This window comes from Myotis davidii, unplaced genomic scaffold (assembly GCF_000327345.1).
Source record: "Myotis davidii unplaced genomic scaffold, ASM32734v1 scaffold118, whole genome shotgun sequence".
Taxonomy (NCBI): domain Eukaryota; kingdom Metazoa; phylum Chordata; class Mammalia; order Chiroptera; family Vespertilionidae; genus Myotis; species Myotis davidii.
In genome coordinates this window covers 3,137,797-3,156,697 of record NW_006290441.1, presented here as the reverse complement: position 1 = coordinate 3,156,697, position 18,901 = coordinate 3,137,797, and the positions used below count along the sequence as shown (strand labels likewise).

The 18,901-nt window shown below is 46.4% G+C and overlaps 1 protein-coding gene and 1 long non-coding RNA gene across 2 annotated transcripts in view; both read right to left on the bottom strand.

Annotated features, from left to right (window-relative positions):
- Positions 1-8,880: 8,880 nt before the first annotated feature.
- LOC107183041 lies at positions 8,881-11,150 on the bottom strand. Its single transcript, XR_001513817.1, has 2 exons — positions 10,767-11,150; positions 8,881-10,712 (listed from the first exon to the last, which is right to left on the bottom strand). It is a non-coding gene; the product is annotated as an uncharacterized LOC107183041 (long non-coding RNA).
- A 126-nt stretch (positions 11,151-11,276) lies between these two features.
- TRIM66 (tripartite motif containing 66) overlaps positions 11,277-18,901 on the bottom strand; it is a 39,215-nt gene continuing 31,590 nt past the window's right edge. Inside the window, exons 14-20 of the mRNA XM_006763486.2 lie at positions 18,101-18,275; positions 17,520-17,806; positions 16,896-17,022; positions 16,494-16,568; positions 15,977-16,129; positions 15,181-15,399; positions 11,277-14,432 (exon numbers count right to left, since the gene is read on the bottom strand). Coding sequence (XP_006763549.1) covers positions 14,373-14,432; positions 15,181-15,399; positions 15,977-16,129; positions 16,494-16,568; positions 16,896-17,022; positions 17,520-17,806; positions 18,101-18,275 — 1,096 coding nt within the window. The 3' untranslated portion in view covers positions 11,277-14,372. The remainder of the gene's footprint in view (positions 14,433-15,180; positions 15,400-15,976; positions 16,130-16,493; positions 16,569-16,895; positions 17,023-17,519; positions 17,807-18,100; positions 18,276-18,901) is intronic.

The following is an 18,901-nucleotide window of genomic DNA, read 5'->3' as shown; positions in this document are numbered from 1 at the left end:
CGCGCGAGGACAAAGCTCCTTCTCCCGCCGTTCCCAGGAGCCCCGTGCCGGCTGCCTCCCCCAGCGACTCCCGAAAGCAGCTCCCCGTCGGGACGCACCTGAGAATTCTGACCCTGGGACAGGGAAGCAGCCATGTTACACGAAATTAAAACTTCCCAACAGTGACACCACAGGACGAAGGTGATGGCCCGGCCAACACTGTCCGCCAGAGGCCTGGCCGTCCCGCCAGTTGGACCTTGCACTGCAGTGGGTTCAGAACGAGCCTGAAAAGACATGATATCAGGGTTGAGGGGAGCCTGGGAGGGAGGGTGTTTGTCCCCACCGAGGGGCTGTAAAGGCTCTGGACAGACCAAAAGGCAATTCCCAGAAATACATTTTAGCCACAAACCTCTACAACCGCATGAGTGCACGGGCCCTATAGCCTCCCGCTGCATGCTGGTGCATTTCTTGACCTGAACTAGCAATGACTTCTGTGGATGCGGGCCCTGCTGTCCAGCAGCTGTGGGGAAGAAATTCAACTCTCCTAATATTAGCCTAATTATTTGAAACTAATGTCCTCTAAAATCTGATTGATAGCCAATAACTTGGTACAGCAGTTCTATTCATTTTATTGCTTGGATACAGGGGCACAGTTGGCAACTGGTTAACCCTGTCAAGTTCATCTGAAAACTCAAAATGGCCATGGTGGGCAACTGGAAATTCAAACTTTTGCAAATTTTCCAAGCACAAATAATCCCCATTATGTCCTGTACCATAGAACTTTGGGATCTTGGCCAGATTTTTTTCTGGAGAAATACAGAACTATTGTCTAAAAGGGTCTGGAATAGCCTATAAGAATTTTTTGTGCTCCCCCCAAACCTGCCTTCATCCAAGCATGAGTACCACTATGTCCAACAGAAGGAAATAAACTACCATCTGCTTAATTCAACAGTGAAGTGTATACGTAGATCTGCCTTTAACCAGCAGCCGTGAATGAAGCCTTACATTCCAGATCTTACCAAGAAATAGCTTTGAACTGTCCACTTCCTAATGCCCATCAAAAGCCTGGTTGAGAGAAACTCAGTTTTGGAGAATTGTTTGAAAGGCATGCAGATGACCCCTCATCTATACACGGTCTCTGGGTCAATGAATCCGAAACCTGGCTACCTATCAGAGGCAGCTGGGGAGTTCTGTTTGTCTTGCTTTATTTTGTGTTGAGATACAGATTAACAGGTAGCACTCCCAGAAACTGATTAAATAGATCCTATTAAATCAATTTTAAACAGTTTTCAAGCAAGTGTGATACAAAGCCAGGTCAGAAACCACTGGTCTACGTTTTATTCTCAAGTAAGCCAGTCTGTCAAAAAGCTGTGTGCTTGTACTACTTTGTCTTCACCCTTGCAAAGTGCCTGTCATCCTTTACACTTATGCTATATGTTTATGCTTAAAACATATGACATTGGTTTTTTTCTAAATGTTTTATTAATTTTAGAGAGAGAAGAAGGGAGAGGAATAAAGATAGAAACAGCGATGAGAAACATCAATTGGCTGCTTCCTGCTCGCCCCCTAGTGGGGATCAAGCCCGAAACCTTGGGCATGTGCCCTGACCTGCGACTTCCTGGTTCATGGGTTGATGCTCAACCACTAAACCACACCAGCTGGGCAAAAGATTGTAATTAAAAACAAAAAAACAAAAAAAATAAATAAATAAAACTCTGTACTTACTAGAGCAGCGATTCTCAACCTGTGGGTCGTGACCCCTTTGGCGGTCGAATGACCCTTTCACAGGGGTCGCCTAAGACCATCCTGCATATCAGATATTTACATTACGATTCATAACAGTAGCAACATTACAGTTATGAAGTAGCAACGAAAATAATTTTATGGTTGGGTCACAATACATGAGGAACTGTATTTAAAGGGCCAGAAGGTTGAGAACCACTGTACTAGAGGGATTAAGAATGATGCTTATTACATCTCTGTAGTAGAATTCTACCAGATTGCCCAGCCCAGGGTTTTTCAAACTTTTGGACCATAATCCACCAAAATAAATATGTGTTACATTATGACCCAGTACACATATACCTATGCATTTAATAACTGAAGCAAGTTTAAAATATTATCCATCCCACATGCTATGCATTCCAGTACTTTTTATTTCTTTTTCATGCTGGCTTCCACCTTTTACATGGTTTCTTGACCTCTGGATGAATGATGAGTTGCATTTTAAAAACAGAAGTATAGTTAGGAGGCTTTTTCTGGAAACTAGACCTGGATCCTCAGATAAGGTAGCTAGGCCATCTGGCTACAGTCAATTGCTCCAAAGTAGGTACCTGACTCACATCAACTCGATCATATTCCTCTCCCAGGAATATGGAATTAGGACTGAGAGATTTCCACTTTTCTCTAGGTAGCTAACATATTAGCATAGGTCATCGCAACACAGTCAGAAGCTGTTCACAGACATGTTTTCCTACTGTGTGGCCTGGAGAAATGTAGAAAGCCAATCTGCAGGGGAAATGTGTAAAGAACAGGAAGGATTCACAAAGAGGAAAGAAGAGACACAAAGAGTTCTGACAGCTCTGATCATCGTATTTCCTGAAATGAGCTGCAGTCCTGCCTTTGAATTCCATGTAATATTTCAAATCTTTATAATAAAGTGCCCTCTTCTGCTTAAGCTAATTCAAGTGGCTGAGTGTTATTGCAACCAAAATGGGTTTAACTATATGGTTTTATATGGCTGCAATAACAGATTACCTCCTGACTATACCGCTGCTTTTAAATTTGGTCACTAATATAATCACTCTACGTCCCTTACAGGAAGGTCCATGTAAGAAATGTATTTCAATCCTGAGTGCCGGAAAAAATACTTTTCCCTTCAATACCCGAAACCTCTTTTCCTTAAGAAAAAAGCAAATCATGAAATTCATCAATTTTCCCTTTTCACCTTGGCTTCCAGGAAGAAAGGAACCAAATTTGCATCTCAACTTTAATAACTTTGTCAAACTCTGTGGCTTGTATACAGACATTATAACTTTCTCCTGTTCTCTTCTATTTTCCCCTCATTTCTACTTTTACCCTGTTGTATGTTTTTCGTTGTGTATTTTAAGCTGCTTCAAATATTTTGCACTTACTGTTTCACCTGTCTGTAAGGCTTTGCCACTATACCTGCACAAGGCTGGTTCCTTTTCATTACTCAGATCTCAGCTCACTTGTCACCTCCTCAGAGAAGCCTTCCCTGATCACTGCATCTAATGTAGTGCCACCCCACAGTCTATCACAGTACCCTCCTTTGTTGTCTTACTTAAAACCATCTAAAACAATCATTTTATTTTTTAAATATATATATTTTTTATTAATTTCAGAGAGGAAGGGAGAGGGAGAGATAAAAACATCAATAATGGGAGAGAATCACTGATCAGCTGCCTCTTGCACTCACCACACTAGGATCAAGCCCACAACCCAGGCATGTGCCCTGACCGTGAATCCAGCCATGACCTCCTGGTTCTTAGGTCGATGCTCAACCACTAAGCCACACCAGTCCGGGCAACAATCTTATTTTCTTTCTTCCCTCATCAGAAGTTAAACTCCAAGACAATAGGGACCCAATCTGTTTATTGCTTGTCCCCAGTGCCTGGCACTTAGTAGCTATTTAATAAAAATCATGGCATTAGTAAATGAAAGAATGAATATGAAAGAGAGAGAGAGAGAGAGAGAGAGAGAGAGAGAGAGAGAGAGAGAGAGAAGGGAAGGGAAGGAGAAAGGAAGGGATATTTTGTAGAACATGGTGAGCCCTGGCTACTGTGGGTCACTGGTTGGAGGATCATCCCATACACTAAAATGTTGCCAGTTTGATTCCTGGTCAGGGCTCATAACAGGTTGTGGGTTCAATCACAGGTCCATTCTCTCCCACCTCCTTCCCTCCTCCCTCCCTCCCTCTTTCTCTCTCCTTTTCTCTTTCTCTCAAATCAATAAAAGCATGTACTTTGACAAGGATTTTTTTAAAATTATAGGACATGGTGAGATACAGATGGATAGATAAATAGGTGGCTAGGTAGAATGTCACACTTGTAAAGAGCAATCAGAGAAAGTACACAAAGAGGTAAAACACAACTCCCTAAAATATGTACATAGAGGAACTGGATTTTCTTGGGGAACTCTTGATGTAAAAGCCTTAGACAAAACATTTTTTTAAGTTTTCAAGTGGCTCAAGTATTAAATATTGTGGCTAGTTACCATAGCAGAAGCCATCAATTCTCAGTGAGATAATGGGTTGCAACACCATGACCACCAACATGACAAACTCTTGATACTGACAAGGGAACTCAGTCTATTGCAGGGTTCATTAACACAACAATCGCTCTCATTCTATTCCTGTTAATATTAATGTCACCACTGGCAACAAATGTGATATGCCCTTGACTTAAATACTCTATGGTAACGTCATTGTTACAATGCAATATCAAGTTGCTTGACAGTTAAGGAAGAGAGATCAGAATTGAGGTTTGCCAATAGAACAAACATAGAAGCAATTAGTACAGTTTGTTCCAGGGTTCAGGAATCCTATTGGTAAAAATACCAAAGTTGGGGAGGGGGGGGGCGGGGGGAGGATGGACCTCTGTTTTTTTTAAATACAGAAACAGTTGATTTATGCATTAAAATTTACTTCTGGCCCTAACCAGTTTGTTCAGTGGATAGAGCATCAGCCTGCGGACTGAAAGGTCCCGGGTTCGATTCCAGTCAAGGGCACGTACCTTGTTTTCCGGCACATCCCCAGTAGGGGGTGTGCAGGAGGCAGCTGATCGATGTTTCTCTCTCATTGATGTTTCTAACTCTATATCCCTCTCCCTTCCTCTCTGTAAAAATCAATAAAATATATTTTTTTAAAAAATTTACCTGTTATTCAAAAGATTTTTAAGAGACTCCACATCACAAAAAGCCACCCCATAATTTTTCTGTTCTATAAGATAAATTCAGAGATGTTTAGGTCACGTGTCGTGTTAAGATTTTTTAAACGGGGATATGTCTGAAAAGTATATAATGCAAAATGTAACTTTTTCCTAATGAGATCTGTCTTTGATTACTGGCAGGTTTACCAATTTATGCAAAGTCTTTCTATTGTTCTATTCTCCTACCTTGACAAAAGTAAAACTGTACCTTATGCCCATAGCTCAAAATGAAGTAAACATCTGGCAATTAATTCTGTCTGTCTGATCAACTATGAATGTCTGACCCAGCCTTGTTGTCAGATAAAACTAATTAGAGGTCAGGTTAGTGCACACACACCAGAACTAAATTAATGTTTCATGGATTGGAAGAGTTGATATTAAGACGGCAATACTCCCCAAACTGAGCACCTTTTGTGTGCAGAGCTCTCTGCTAAGTATGGAGGATTGTTCAAAAATTAAAGAACTAGCTAGTGCTGCCCGACAGCTTTCTTAGCCGTGTCGGAACTGTGGGAATAGGAGGGGCAGGGTGTCAGGACACGAGTGGGATGGCTGAACCTCAAAGGAATGGCAGGAAACAGAGAGGCTGTGCAGGTGAGCTGCTACAGCAAGGCCTGGAGCTGTTAGCTCGGGCAGAGCTATGAAAGGTAAGCAAAGCCCTTCCCACCTAAGCCCAATCCAGGGACACCTGCAGGAGAGAGAGGGACAATCAAGATGTCACACTTTTTTTTAAAGGCCAGAACTAAATTAATGTTTCATGGATTGGAAGAGTTGATATTAAGACGGCAATACTCCCCAAACTGAGCACCTTTTGTGTGCAGAGCTCTCTGCTAAGTATGGAGGATTGTTCAAAAATTAAAGAACTAGCTAGTGCTGCCCGACAGCTTTCTTAGCCGTGTCGGAACTGTGGGAATAGGAGGGGCAGGGTGTCAGGACACGAGTGGGATGGCTGAACCTCAAAGGAATGGCAGGAAACAGAGAGGCTGTGCAGGTGAGCTGCTACAGCAAGGCCTGGAGCTGTTAGCTCGGGCAGAGCTATGAAAGGTAAGCAAAGCCCTTCCCACCTAAGCCCAATCCAGGGACACCTGCAGGAGAGAGAGGGACAATCAAGATGTCACACTTTTTTTTAAAGGTTGTTTTATTGATTTTTAGAGAGAGGGGGGAAGGGAGAAGGAGAGAGAGAGAGGAAGAGGGAGGGAGAGAGAGAGAGAAAGAGAAAGGAAGGAAGGAAGGAAAGAAGGAAAGAAAGAAAGAAAGAAAGAAAGAAAGAAAGAAAGAAAGAAAGAAAGAAAGAAAGAAAGAAAGAAAGAAAGAAAGAAAGAAAGAAAGAAAGAAAGAAAGAAAGAAAGAAAGAAAGAAAGAAAGAAAGAAAGAAAGAAAGAAAGAAAGAAAGAAAGAAAGAAAGAAAGAAAGAAAGAAAGAAAGAAAGAAAGGAAGAAAGAAAGAGAAAGAAAAAGATCCACGTGAAAGTGAAATATCAATCAGCTGCCTCCTGCATGCCTCCCACCAGGGAGTGAGCCCAGAACCCAGGCATGTGCCCTGACCGGGAAGAGAAAATGGCAACCTTTCGGTGCACAGGATGATGCCCAACCAACTGAGCCACACTGGCCAGGGCGAGGTTTTACAATTTTTAATTTTTTAGGTCTCATTTTTATATGCCCCCTGAAAACTCTAACCTACTAATTATTTTCATGTGTAGTAATTTTTTTCTGAAATTGTCATAAAATTAACAATTAATGGGTTTAACAGATGGTACAGTTTATAGATATTTATTTAGGTATTGACATTTTAAAAAATTTAAGAACTTATTTTATCAACCCTGTATATTCTGCCTATACTGCCTGGTGGATGAACAGTTCAGAGGCCACATGTGCAGGAAGAGGTCTGCTTGAGGCTGCTTGCCAGGGCAGAGCTTGCTCTAGGGCAGTGATGGCGAACCTATAAACTCATTTTTTTGGTTGATTTCTCTTTGTTAAAGGGCATTTAAATATATAAAATAAATATCAAAAATGTAAGTCTTTGTTTTACTATGGTTGCAAATATCAAAAAATTTCTACATGTGACACAGCACCAGAGTTAACTTAGTGTTTGTCAAAATGCTGACACGAGGAGCTCAAAAGGTTCGCCATCACTGGTCTAGGGAGTGGGCTGACTCTGGCAGCTTGCCCTGCAACAGGAGGGGCGAGGTGTAAAGAGGCTCTATGCCCCCGGAACCTAGAGAAGGATGGTGCTAACAAAACGAGTAAGGACAAAATATAGCAGAAAGCTCAGAGCAGGCACGGGAACGGTTTCAGGTACTTGGGCCAGGCTGGGAAGGGGTGGAGGGTCAGCGATGATTTCTACGTCTCATCTTAAGCACTGAGAGTACCGATCATCCTTCCTTAAAACACAGACTTCTCTGGCTTCTCTGACACCACATCCCCCATTTCCTTCTGTATGGTATATGGGAACATGGGCTGCTTCTGAAGCTCCAACCCCCTTGCCACACTGGGAATATGGTGAGAGCCACCTGTAAGTGGACTGTGAGACACTGGGAGCCTGGCTTCTGAATGAATGTGAACTGGGATTGTAAGCAACTGCAGAAAAACAGGTTGTGTTTTGATTTCACACCATCATCCTGCATGTCCTGTTTGCTTTGTTTTCTGCGCTCTACATAACCCCGTACTGGGAAAGCTTAGGTTGTGGAAACTTTACTGGCTGGCCACCCCCTGTGTGGCAGTGAACTTCACCCCCTAGCCACCACTGGTGTGCACGTAAGCCTAAGAAACCCGTGTTTTTTACAACCAGTCTTCTGGGTGACTTCTTTGGAATCAGCAAGCAATACCCTGGGTTTTCTCGAACCTCGGCTCTTTGCATAACATCTTCCCACATCCCTGGTTTCTGAGATAGGGAATATGCGAGTAAGAATACATTAAGGGCCCTGGAGGATGGTTAGTGTCTCAGGTGACATTGAGACACCCAAACGAAGGTGTCCAACAGACCACAGGACAAGTGGGTCTGGAACCCAGAGAATGGGTCCATGACTTTGAGTGTCTGAGATTCCTACATCAAGTAGGGTGCTCAACTGCAAGTAAAACAAACCAATCCTGGCTAATTTAAGCAGAAAATGAGTTTATGAAAATACTTTTTAGGTGGTTCACAGAATTGTTGGGAAGGCCAGAAAATTAAGAGCTCATTGATCTGCTAAAGAAACTATCATGCCATCAAGCACCAGGTGTTACAACGTGTTCTGCTGCTACTGCTGCCGTGGAAACACCACCTTGATGACACCAACTCTGCCACAAACACTCCAGGACACAATTATTAGTAAAGAAAAGTGCTATTTTTTTAAATTTGTTCTTGAATGTATAGGTTTTTTTAAGATCACCACAAAAGTCTCTGTGGTGCCACTTTAATAAAAAAAAAAAATACTACCACTAGATCTGTAGCCTGGCTGCAAGGCATGCTGGGAAATCAAGACTTTAATATATCTAGTTTCTGTAGTGAGAAGTGAGCTCTGCCTCTCAAGACTCCTGAGGTGGGGAATCCCCTCGATAGGATGAAATGAATGAAAAATATTCATTACAATGCCCTTACTCTAAAGGGCTAGAAACCACTGGTACAGAATGGGCAGAGAGGAGAGAGAAGGCTAGGCAACTGGGGAATATCACTAGATAAAGCACATTCATGAAATGTTTAGCACCTAGAAGTGGGGACATTCATAAGGTTTTTTTGTAACCCCACCCCAGATTTGCTGCCTGTATTTTGAAGAATAGGCTGTATTTCTGGCCTTCCCAACAATTCTGTGAACTATCTAAACAAAAGAAGCAGAGAACTCAGCTCTTTCCTGGAAAGATGGCTCCCCAGTTTATTCTTCCCTACCTTGTGTTCATAATGATGTTGGAGTCTACGGGCAAGAAGACCATGAAGTATGTTCTACCACCTTCACTGAAAAAAACACTCCAGGACACAATTATTAGTAAAGAAAAGTGCTATTTTTTAATTTGTTCTTGAATGTATAGGTCTTTTTTAAGATCAGTAACACTTCCCCTCCCTCATGCCCCCAACCAAAACTTTGGATTCCAATGGCCACTTCCAAGACAAGGCCCAGGAGGAACTCACCCTAGATTTCCAAGAAAGGGGTGCAGCTTGAGGAAGGGGCATGTAGCTCCAGAAGCAGCACCGGCTACTGAAGACTTTCCTCAAAGCAGCTCAGTTTGGCCTGTAAGTTCCTTTGCGCTGCCTTGGCCAAGAATCCCCACCTGTGTCCTACTCCCAGTGTTCCTTTGTTCCCTGTGTGGCCTGAACTTTAGAGTTAGAATCACCATTACCATCTTTAGAGTTGGTGAACCTCTGAGAAATCGCTGTTTTTAATACTCGCCCGACACAGAGGGAGGGGAGCAGAGCAGCTTTATAGATGAGGAAACTGTACCCAAGGTCATGCAGCTCATAACTGACAGACAAAACTTAGCAGTTCACCAGCTCAAATCAGACCTCTGTATATACCTCCCTACTTCCACGTAAACCACCCGAATTTGCTTCCAACTCTAGCAACTGGAGCAAGCAGGTGGTTATGATCAGTCCAGATGGGAAAAACCTGGTTAGAGAAGGCCAGGCTGACCCCAACTGAGCCCCAGGCAAGTGATAAATCACAGCACTTCTCAGTTTTCCTCCCATCAGAATGTTCTCAGTGGCAGACACCCACTGCCAGGATTCTCCTCCTGGCTAGCAGCACTGAACCATGCATGGAAACGTGTTTACCATGATCCCAAGCTCCTCACCAACTGTGGCAAGCTCTAATTGGTACAGGGATCATGGTGATGAGCTGTCTGATAGCCTGATGATCCCATTTACCAAACTGCTTCTTGGTTAAGGCCCAAGCCACACTCCTGAGCTGATTTAGATGGACTTCTTAGCAAACACGGCTAAAATCTGTCTCTGTGCTGTGCAGGAAGAGACAGATGGGAGGACTCACAAATGCTATCCTCCCGGCAGAGCTCATAAACATGCTTGACATGAGGAGAACTGGGTCCAGGGGGAGAAACAGGCCAAAGACAAGAGGCTGACACAGAGGGAGGGGAGCAGAGCAGCTGGGAAGCAGGAGCAGTGGGGCTGGGCTTCCTCCTGCCTACCCAACTCCTGAAGAGAAGAGACCAAAGTAAGTTACACATGTGTCCCCCTGTCAAGGTTTCAAGGGAGGCTCGGCCTGTGTGGCTGAGAGATAAGAGAAGAATCCAGAGACTTGTGGTATCGTAAAAGCCAAGTGAAGAGGATGTTCAATGAGGAAGTGGTGAGTGGTGTGAAATGCTGTACAGAGTTCAACAGTTGAGGACTGAAAGTATTTTTTTTAATTTGGCAACTTGGGTGGTCACTGGTGACTTTTATGAAAAACTATAGAGAAGGAAGAGTGACTGAGAAAAATCAGTGGAAAAGATTATTTTTAAAAGAATGAGGCTGACAAGATAAAAGTGTAAGGAGCAACACACTCTTAAAAAATTGTTTTTAATCTTGGGGAGGCTACGTGGAGGTAACCATGGAAAGGGAGGTTGAAGATGCTGGAAAGAGGAGCAGTGGGACAAGAGATAGAGCAAAGTTGTGGAGGACAGAGAACAGGATTCAAGAACTAGAGCACCAGACAGGAGCAAGAGGAGGGATAGAGACACCGAGAGAGGGGAGGGGGAGAAAAATGAGGGGGCAAGGACATTTTTGCTTTCGGGCCGCTCTCCTGTGAAATGGGCAAAGAGGTCAGTCATTGGCTGAGAGCAAAGATGAATGTCATGGACTGAAAGCAGAATAATAATGTCAAATCTCAGTATTAATTGGTATATTGGTATAATAATATACCAATCAATACTGAGAGACCAACTGAGGCTGTCAACTATGTATCTCCCAAGTTTAGCAGCCCAGGGAGAAGGAGCAAAAAACAGGTTGATGCATCAGATGGGGAAGTTTCAGCAACAGGAGGGAATGAGAAACTTCAGGATGCTGATAAAAATATCAATGATGGGCCACAGGTTCAAGCTGGGAAGAGGAAGAAGTCCAGGAGAAGGCTGAAAAGCTGGGAGCACAACTGAGGTCATGGAAATGACTAGAGAAGCAGGCAATTTAAATAAACAGCAGTGAGGGAGTGGGAGGAGAGGAAGCACAGCTGTGGTGATCCGAAAGGAGTAATGTCTCAGTTCAGTTCAGAAAAGAAGACTATAGGTCAGTGATGGCGAACCTTTTGAGCTCGGCGTGTCAGCATTCTGAAAAACCCTAACTTAACTCTGGTGCCATGTCTCATATAGAGATTTTTTGATCTTTGCAACCATAGTAAAACAAAGACTTATATTTTTGATATTTATTTTATATATTTAAATGCCATTTAACAAAGAAAAATCAACCAAAAAAATGAGTTTGCGTGTCACAGGTTCGCCATCACTGCTCTACGTGATACCATGAACCGAGAGAGCAAATAGAGCAGAGCCCAGGAACAAACAAGAAGGGGCCTTGGTTTTAGGAGCAAGGCAAGGGCCCGTTGCCAGAAACGGGTACAGGGAGCTGGAGTGCGCCGAGGTTCATGGCAGGGCCTACACACAGCAAAGGCTGCAGAGGGTCTGGTGGCTGCCACTCGGGGTACCTGCAGAGGGTGTAGTTGGCAACTGCTAGAAGTCAGGCAGGACCAACCTACCCATGCTCTGGAATAGTGCTCTGAAGGTTCATCCTGCACCAGTTTGCACTAAAATCCCCTTCACATCAACCGAAGCCACTCCGCTCACCTGTTCCTCAGCACACCCAAGAAGCCCAGGTTCTTCTATAGGATGGCATTCTGTACCATAAGAATCCAGAACTCACTGTACCTTCAATTCCTGACTTTGTCAAGAGCCAATGCACGTGACTGACTTCAAAATGGGGCCACTGTAGAACCAAGTCAAAAGCAGAATTTGCTCAAATGTTTGCAGAGCCACTGAAGTCAATCACTCAGCTAGTAGCTTTTTAAAAAACTGTTTTTCTAAAAAGTCATGATCTGTTTTCTGCATGCAAAAACAAAACATAACCATGACTCACAACATTGGTAATAAGCACACAGGAAAAGCCAGAGAGAGGACAGTGCTTTCAGGTAAGCAGTGCAGGGATGAGATGGTGGGCCAGGGCCTTGAACTGTGGAGGGAAGAGCACCCTACCTTTTGCCCTTCCCAGGTCAGGTGCCTAAAGGGAGCATCTCAGCATGCAGAGTATCTGTAATAAGAAGGGAATGTGTGACTCTCTACTACAATACTGAGGTCCCCTGGCCCAGCAGGCTGATCCCTGGGCCCATCATGCTATACCCAAGCTGGAAGCTTCATTGATAGACAAAAAGCAAAGCATCTGACCAGGCATTTCTGCGTCATATTTGTGGTCTCCAACTGGTCCTGGGAAGGATCTTAAATCAAGTTTGAGCCAGTCACAGCCTTCACCTGGCTGCCCAACACAAAGCACCATGAAGCTCTCTTAGGGGAGGTGGGAATGTGGGCCACACACAGGAAAAACTGCCAAGAACAGAAGTTAGTGAGGTAATTACAGAGGGAACCTTGCCAAGCCAACCAAACAGAGGAAAAGATTCAAAAATTGAAAGGGAAGTGCCCAAAGCCCAAACCAGAAAATTATGTGAGCCTCAAAGAGCAGAGGGCTAAGTCCAAAGACTGCCTGGCTACTGGAGTATTCAAGACTTAGTTACCCCAAACTAGAAAACAGGAAGTGGAAGCCCACCTGCTTAGGAGAGCTTGGCAAGTGCTGGTGAAAGGATGGCAAGTTAATGGGCATGGTTTGCTGTGAGGTGAAGATGACCCTCCAGCCTGGGGAAGGAAATGAGCAGTGCCAACTCACAAGGAGAGAAGAAATCTTTTCTCTGATCAAAATGTTCCTGTCAACAAAGACCCTACAAACAAGAACTTCCTTAAACTGCATCTCTTAGTAAAAATAAAACTATGACCTAAGACCCTCTGAAATTAGCCAAACCAGGACAGGACCGAGGAGAGCTGTGTCTCTAGGCCACTAAAGGACCAGGTCCACAGCTCCCCACAACATCAGCAATAGGTTCTTTCCTGAGCAAGCCTTTGCTGGCGAGGTGGCCTGACCTCCAGCATCCGCCTGTGCCTCTTCCTCCCAAACACCCTGAATGGACCATGAAGGTCCATCTGAGATGCAGCTCGGAGCTCTGTTCCTGTTCTCGTGGCTTCTAGAACTCTTCTCTCTGCTTTCAAGGAGAAGTCAAGTCCTGAAGTGGTTTCAGGGTCACTGAAGGGTACTGGATTTTTGCCTCTCAGCTTTCCCCTTCTCCATCCTAGACAGAACTTCCCCGTGAATGCTTAGGTCCGGCTCCTGCCAGTCACTCTGGCCTTCTTCAACTGCCAAAAAAAAAGAAGAAGAAGAAAGAGCTGCCAGTAGAGACTTGGCTGTTTCTGGGCCATGGACAGCCCCAAGGGCAGGCAAGTCAGAGGACTCACTTCCGATCTTTGGCTCTGTAAACATGGACAGGTTGAGGACTAGGATCTCTAAGCAAGAGGAGAGGCCCAACAGAGTGAGCTGGTCGTGGGTCAGGAAACTCTGTACCAGAAGCAGCTGCCTCACAGATTCCCAAGCAGAACTTGGGATCCAAACCTCAAAATGGAGATAATGAAGGGGTAGCCACCAACAATCATCTCTAGGAAGGCAGGTTCTGACACCAAAGAAGAGCTCTTAGCCCAGAGTGAGTAGCACAGAGAGTTAGCTCTGAAGTTGACATCTTCTAAAGCTCAGTGAAATCTGAACCTGAAGATGTAAGTGGTCCCTACACAGCCACCAGCCCCATCAAGAATGCCATACTCCCCAGAGCATGTGCACAGCAGCCACCTATCAACATCAGGAAGGGGGCATGGAAAACAAATACCCTGAAAACCGTTAGAACCCGAATAGGCACCAATTGAGACCTCTGGCCTCTAGAAGCCCCCATCACCCTGCCCAGGGCTGGTGCCTCTGTCCCGGCAGGCCAAGCAAAGGCAAACAGTGACAGTCTTTGGCTGTGCTGGACCAGGGATCACAGGCCTGCCATATGTCAGAACCTCTCTCCCTTCTTTACCCTCTTTTGAGCCCAAGAGGAGTTCAGATATATACACTGCTCCTGAGCCCTGCACTGAAAGGTGAGGAAAGTTTGCTTTCCTCAGCAGCAAGGACTCACCAAGGAAGGTAGGTCCCCCCAAGCCTGAGCAGGCTTGGTCTTGTCAAGTTACCCTATACATCTGGTAATAGGGAATATTCCCTCTTTGCAGTTTATTACTGAAATCTTCTCTGTAGTAGATGCACTATGGCTCCCAAATAAATGCTGTAAGATGCAAATGGCAAAGAAGGGCACTACACCAGCTCGACAAGACTTGTCTCACATCCACAATCTGAAGAGAATGAGCTGAAAGGTGGGGAGGAGTGGTCAACAGGATGCGGCACCATCTGCCAGAGTTCTGTCTCCTGCCAGATCTACACCTGGGAGATGCTGTTGGCCAGGCGGAAAGACATTCTTTTTGCTCGTTCATTCTCCTGAAAGAAAGATAAATTTGGAATTAGAAGGGACAAATGTGGGATTTATTAATGTGAAAAGGCTATAAATGTCCAGATTGGGATTCGCCAGAGCCAAGTGTTTTTTCCTACCCTCGGAATGCAACAGCAAAACTCACTGAAGCCACTAAACATTGTGTGCCAAGTATCGCAAACAACTGGGGGAGGCTGGTCAGTCCCTGGCGCACAGTAGGCAGGCAGTACATTTTGGTGGAATTAAATTGTTTTGAACTGATATTTCAGGTCTGCACAGGTGGGGCCAGCCAAAAGGTCAGAGGAGCTCTCTTTGTTGCAAGCAACACCTCTCCTTCCTTCTCCACACCAAGGTCCTGAAAAGATCCCTTCCTTTCTCCCAAAGGTGAGACCCACCCAAGTTGAAACCAGGCTCTGAGACCAGACACTTCTCTTCTTATGGGCATCACAGTTTAGAATAACCAGCCCTGAGCGGGGAGTCAGCAGACCTCAATTCTGCCGTTAATTTACTGAGTGACCCTTAGGAAGTACATCTACCTCTCTGAAATTTGAACCTCGGGGATAATTGGAGTTGATGAACCCCGCATTGCCCTGCCTTCCTTTTAGACTAAAGGAATGGAAGTGAGGGTTCACTGTCACCACTCTCCTGCACCACCAGCTTCACTCTAGGTTGCTCTTATTCATGTTGCTCAGGTGCCCCGTGTCTGCCCAATCACCCACCCACCCATCTGCCTGCCAGCTGGCAGCAACTATTTACCATGTGTCGCCGCCGCCTCTTGGGTTGGATGCCCTCCTGCATGTAGTGGGGCCACGGGAAGCCCTGGGGAGTGGAACAGCCACTCTCACTAGACACCTCCTCAGAGTCTGAGTCTTCTTGCCTCGGCTGGGCAAACTGTTTCCCTGGGTAGATCTCCTTCAACCAGCCTTCAAAGAATACTTCCAGGCAGCGGCCGGCCTCTGCAACCTCAGAATCAGGCTGGGGTGGGGGAGAGGAAGAAAAGCAGTGATGGTCTAGCCCAGTGGTCGGCAAACTGCAGCTCGCGAGCCACATGAGGTTCTTTGACCCCTTGAGTGTGGCCACGAAGTTTCAATCGCACTGTACGTGCGCGCCTGCACGTGGTATTTTGTGGAAGAGCCACACTCAAGGGGCCGCAGTTTGCCAACCACTAGTCTAGCCTCTTTCCACCAGCTCATCTCTTCCAGGCCTCTTAAGAGCTATACAGAGACCATAAAGCCTAGCTGGGTCTCCTGGATGTCTGGAAATCTATGTTTTTCCCCTCAGGACTCAGAATAACCAGTTTGGTATCAGTTCTTAAAACAGAAATGACCCTGACAGTTCCCACAGGTGGCCAGGCACCAGCACCACCACCCCTCTGAGCCCATGCTGAGGCCACATGTGGGAGAGAGTTTTTAAACAATCACTACCACAGCAGGCCCCCAGAGGTCTACTCCCAAGTCCTCATGGCAGCCCAGGACCAACCGGATACGCCACCCAGCCATGACAATCTTGGGGTCCTGGGAAACAGGGGAGAGGTCAAACAGGCAAGACATACATAATTGAACTTAGCACAGTTCCAGAACATGAGGCGCACGTCTGACACCACCTCCTCCGGGGTGGTGTAGTGAGCTGGATCCTTCTTCTGCAGCCGCCTCCGGATGATTGACAGGTCCATGGGCCTCTTGATGATCTGGTAGTAATGCCGGGCCTGGCGGAGAAGAAGCCAAAGCAGGAAGAGAGAAGTGAAGATAAGAAAAAAGAAGAGATGGAGAATGAGTTGGAGAAGAAGTGAAAGAACATAAGAAAGAGAAAGTCAGCAAGAAGAAAAGTGTGGGGAAGGAAGACAAAGAGAAAGCGGAGAGGAGGAATGCTCTACTAGTCAAGTCAGGTCTGCTGTAGCAGCATTGGGGTGGGAGGGGCTGTCTTGGCCATGGCGCCCTGGTCTCCCAGACCATCCACTTCTAGTGGCTGTGCTCTGAGCCCACATGGGTACCACAGTGACCTTCCCCCCGCCCCAGGGCCCTCTGAACAGAGAGCACAGTGGCAGGCAGCAACAGCAAGGCCTTCCTTACCAGAGGGCTGACCGGTTCGTGGAAAGGCAGGCTGAGGCTATGGCAGCACAAGGACAGTACCAGCTTCTCACACTTCTGCAGAGATCAGAATTGGCAACAGTGTGACTTGGTTCTGGTCCCACCTCAGTAAGAACTAAAGACAGTGACCCTGAGAACTCTAATGGGGCTGGCTCTGCTCCACAGGGTATGAGCCACCATACTAAGGTACAGTTCAGCCTTCCAGGCCAGAAGAAAACAGTGGGCAGGAGGAAAATCATAACTCCCAATGGGCCAAACTGCAAGGCATAACCCCAAAGAGAGGTACCAGGAGAAGCCCCTCATCCCCTCAGAAAGGCCTCAGCCCCTATTAGCACAGGGAGGCTGCTGCAGGCCTGGAACCTTTTCCCAGAGACCACGCCCTACCTTCTGGTCAGATATGCCCAGGCCAGGAGGAGCCCAGCTTCCAGGCTGGTTATAGCGGGCATTCTCACAGTCGTACTCCATCTCGGGCTGGGTCAGGCTGCGGCACAAGGTACACACCCAATCTCCCCTGCAGAGACGGGTGAGGCCACGTTAAGACTTCAACACATTGCCCAGAGCTCCCTCCCCTGTCCCTGTGCCCCAAGACAGGCGTGTGTAAGGGGAAAGAGGGGCATTGGAAAACTGAGTCCCTAGCCCTATACTGTAGAGAATGGCTTCCGAGCCAAAAGCTTGAGAGAAATTCAGTCACTTGGGATTTAGTGAATGCAAGGAAAGAAAAGTTGTAACAGGGCAGAGACAGGAGTATAGGGACAATCTGTGTGCAGGGGGAAACTGGGAACAGAAAAGGAAAGGAAGCCACCTGAATTTCAACCACCTACTTTTCTGTGTGCAGAAGGAACACAGCTACAGGATCACTAACTCATTCATGCAGGCTCAGAGAGGAGGGGGAGCCCACCAGCGGGAGCTCTGAGGGCCAGGCCTGAAATAATCATCCTTGGAAGATCTCCCCTGCACCCTACACAACCCCCGCCAGCCAGGTGATAGCCCTGGGTTGGCATGACTCACCCTGGGAAGCTGAGCAAGGCTGGCAAGTGGCAGGAAAGGTGGTACACTTTGGGGCAGCGGTCGCAGCACAGCAACTCTCCCCCATTGAGGCACACAGCACAGAAGTCCTCATTCTCTATTGGTGCTGGTGGCCCCTTCTTGGCTCCAGGAGCTCGAGGAGCGAGTCTGTGTTCTTCGGGAGATGCCCCCTCCACCTCTGGTGACTGCTGCCCCAGAGATGTGACAGTGACCTTCCTTCCTCCCAGACTTGGGGCCTGGCTGGCATCAGGCAGTGTGTGCTGACTGACCTTGGAAAAGAAGTGAGTCTGAGCCAATAGATACAGAACCAGTAGGTGGTTGAGGGAGAGAAGGAGGGGAGGGATTGACAATCTCTGAACACTGACTTATTCCAGGACCACAAGCCCGCCAAGCCCCGTGACTGCTGGCAGCTCACTCCTAATGTGCATCTCACAGGCCACTGCAAGGAATGAAGTCTGGCCAAGCTGAAGCCCCATTCAGAGAAGCAGGACAGAGCCAGGGCCAGAATTCTTCCAGTAGCAAAGAGAAAGGAGGTTCAAGGCCAAAGCAGAGCAAAGTGGTACCTTAATGGACATGCTGGAGGACTCATTGCCATATTCGATGATCAACAGGAAGCTCCCATCCTGATCATTCTCCTGTGGCTTCAACTTAAACACAGGCATCTCTCCCGAGGAGGAAACATGGATCTTGAGTCGCTCTAGTCGCACATAGGGAATCTTGGACTCACTATTGTAGGATCTATGGCAAGAGAGATACCCTGGGTCTCAGTGGGAACCTCCTCTGGCCCCAACCTCTAAATAGGGTTCATCCAGGATCCCACAACTAAATTGCTGCTCAAAATCTCCTCCATGCCTGGCCGGTGTGGCTCAGTGGTTGAGTGTCAACCTATGAACAAGAAGATCACGGTTCGATTCCAGGTCAGGCCACATGCCAAGGTTGCAGGATCGATCCCCAGTGTGGGGCATGCAGAAGGCAATCGATCAATGATTCTCTCTCATCATTCATGTTTCTGTCTCTCCCTCTCCCTTCCTCTCTGAAATTAATAAAAATATAATTTTACAAAAAGATCTCCGTCCAACCCTCGACAGGCCCATATTTTGCCCTCCTGCCCAGCTCTGCCTGGCCAGACCCTGTCAGCCTCTGGGAAACCCTTTGGCCCAAGAAAGAGATCCATGAAGAGGGAGGACTGCACACAGAGCATGCCTCATGGTGCAGGAGCCACAACATCCTTCCACAAAACTCCAGACACCTGCCCACACAGACCCCACTTGAAGGTCTAGGGGTTGAAGAAAACAGTTGCATGCAAACATCTGCTTCTAGTGAAGTCATCAAGATGCCTACTTCCTGGGCCAGCCTCCCAGGAC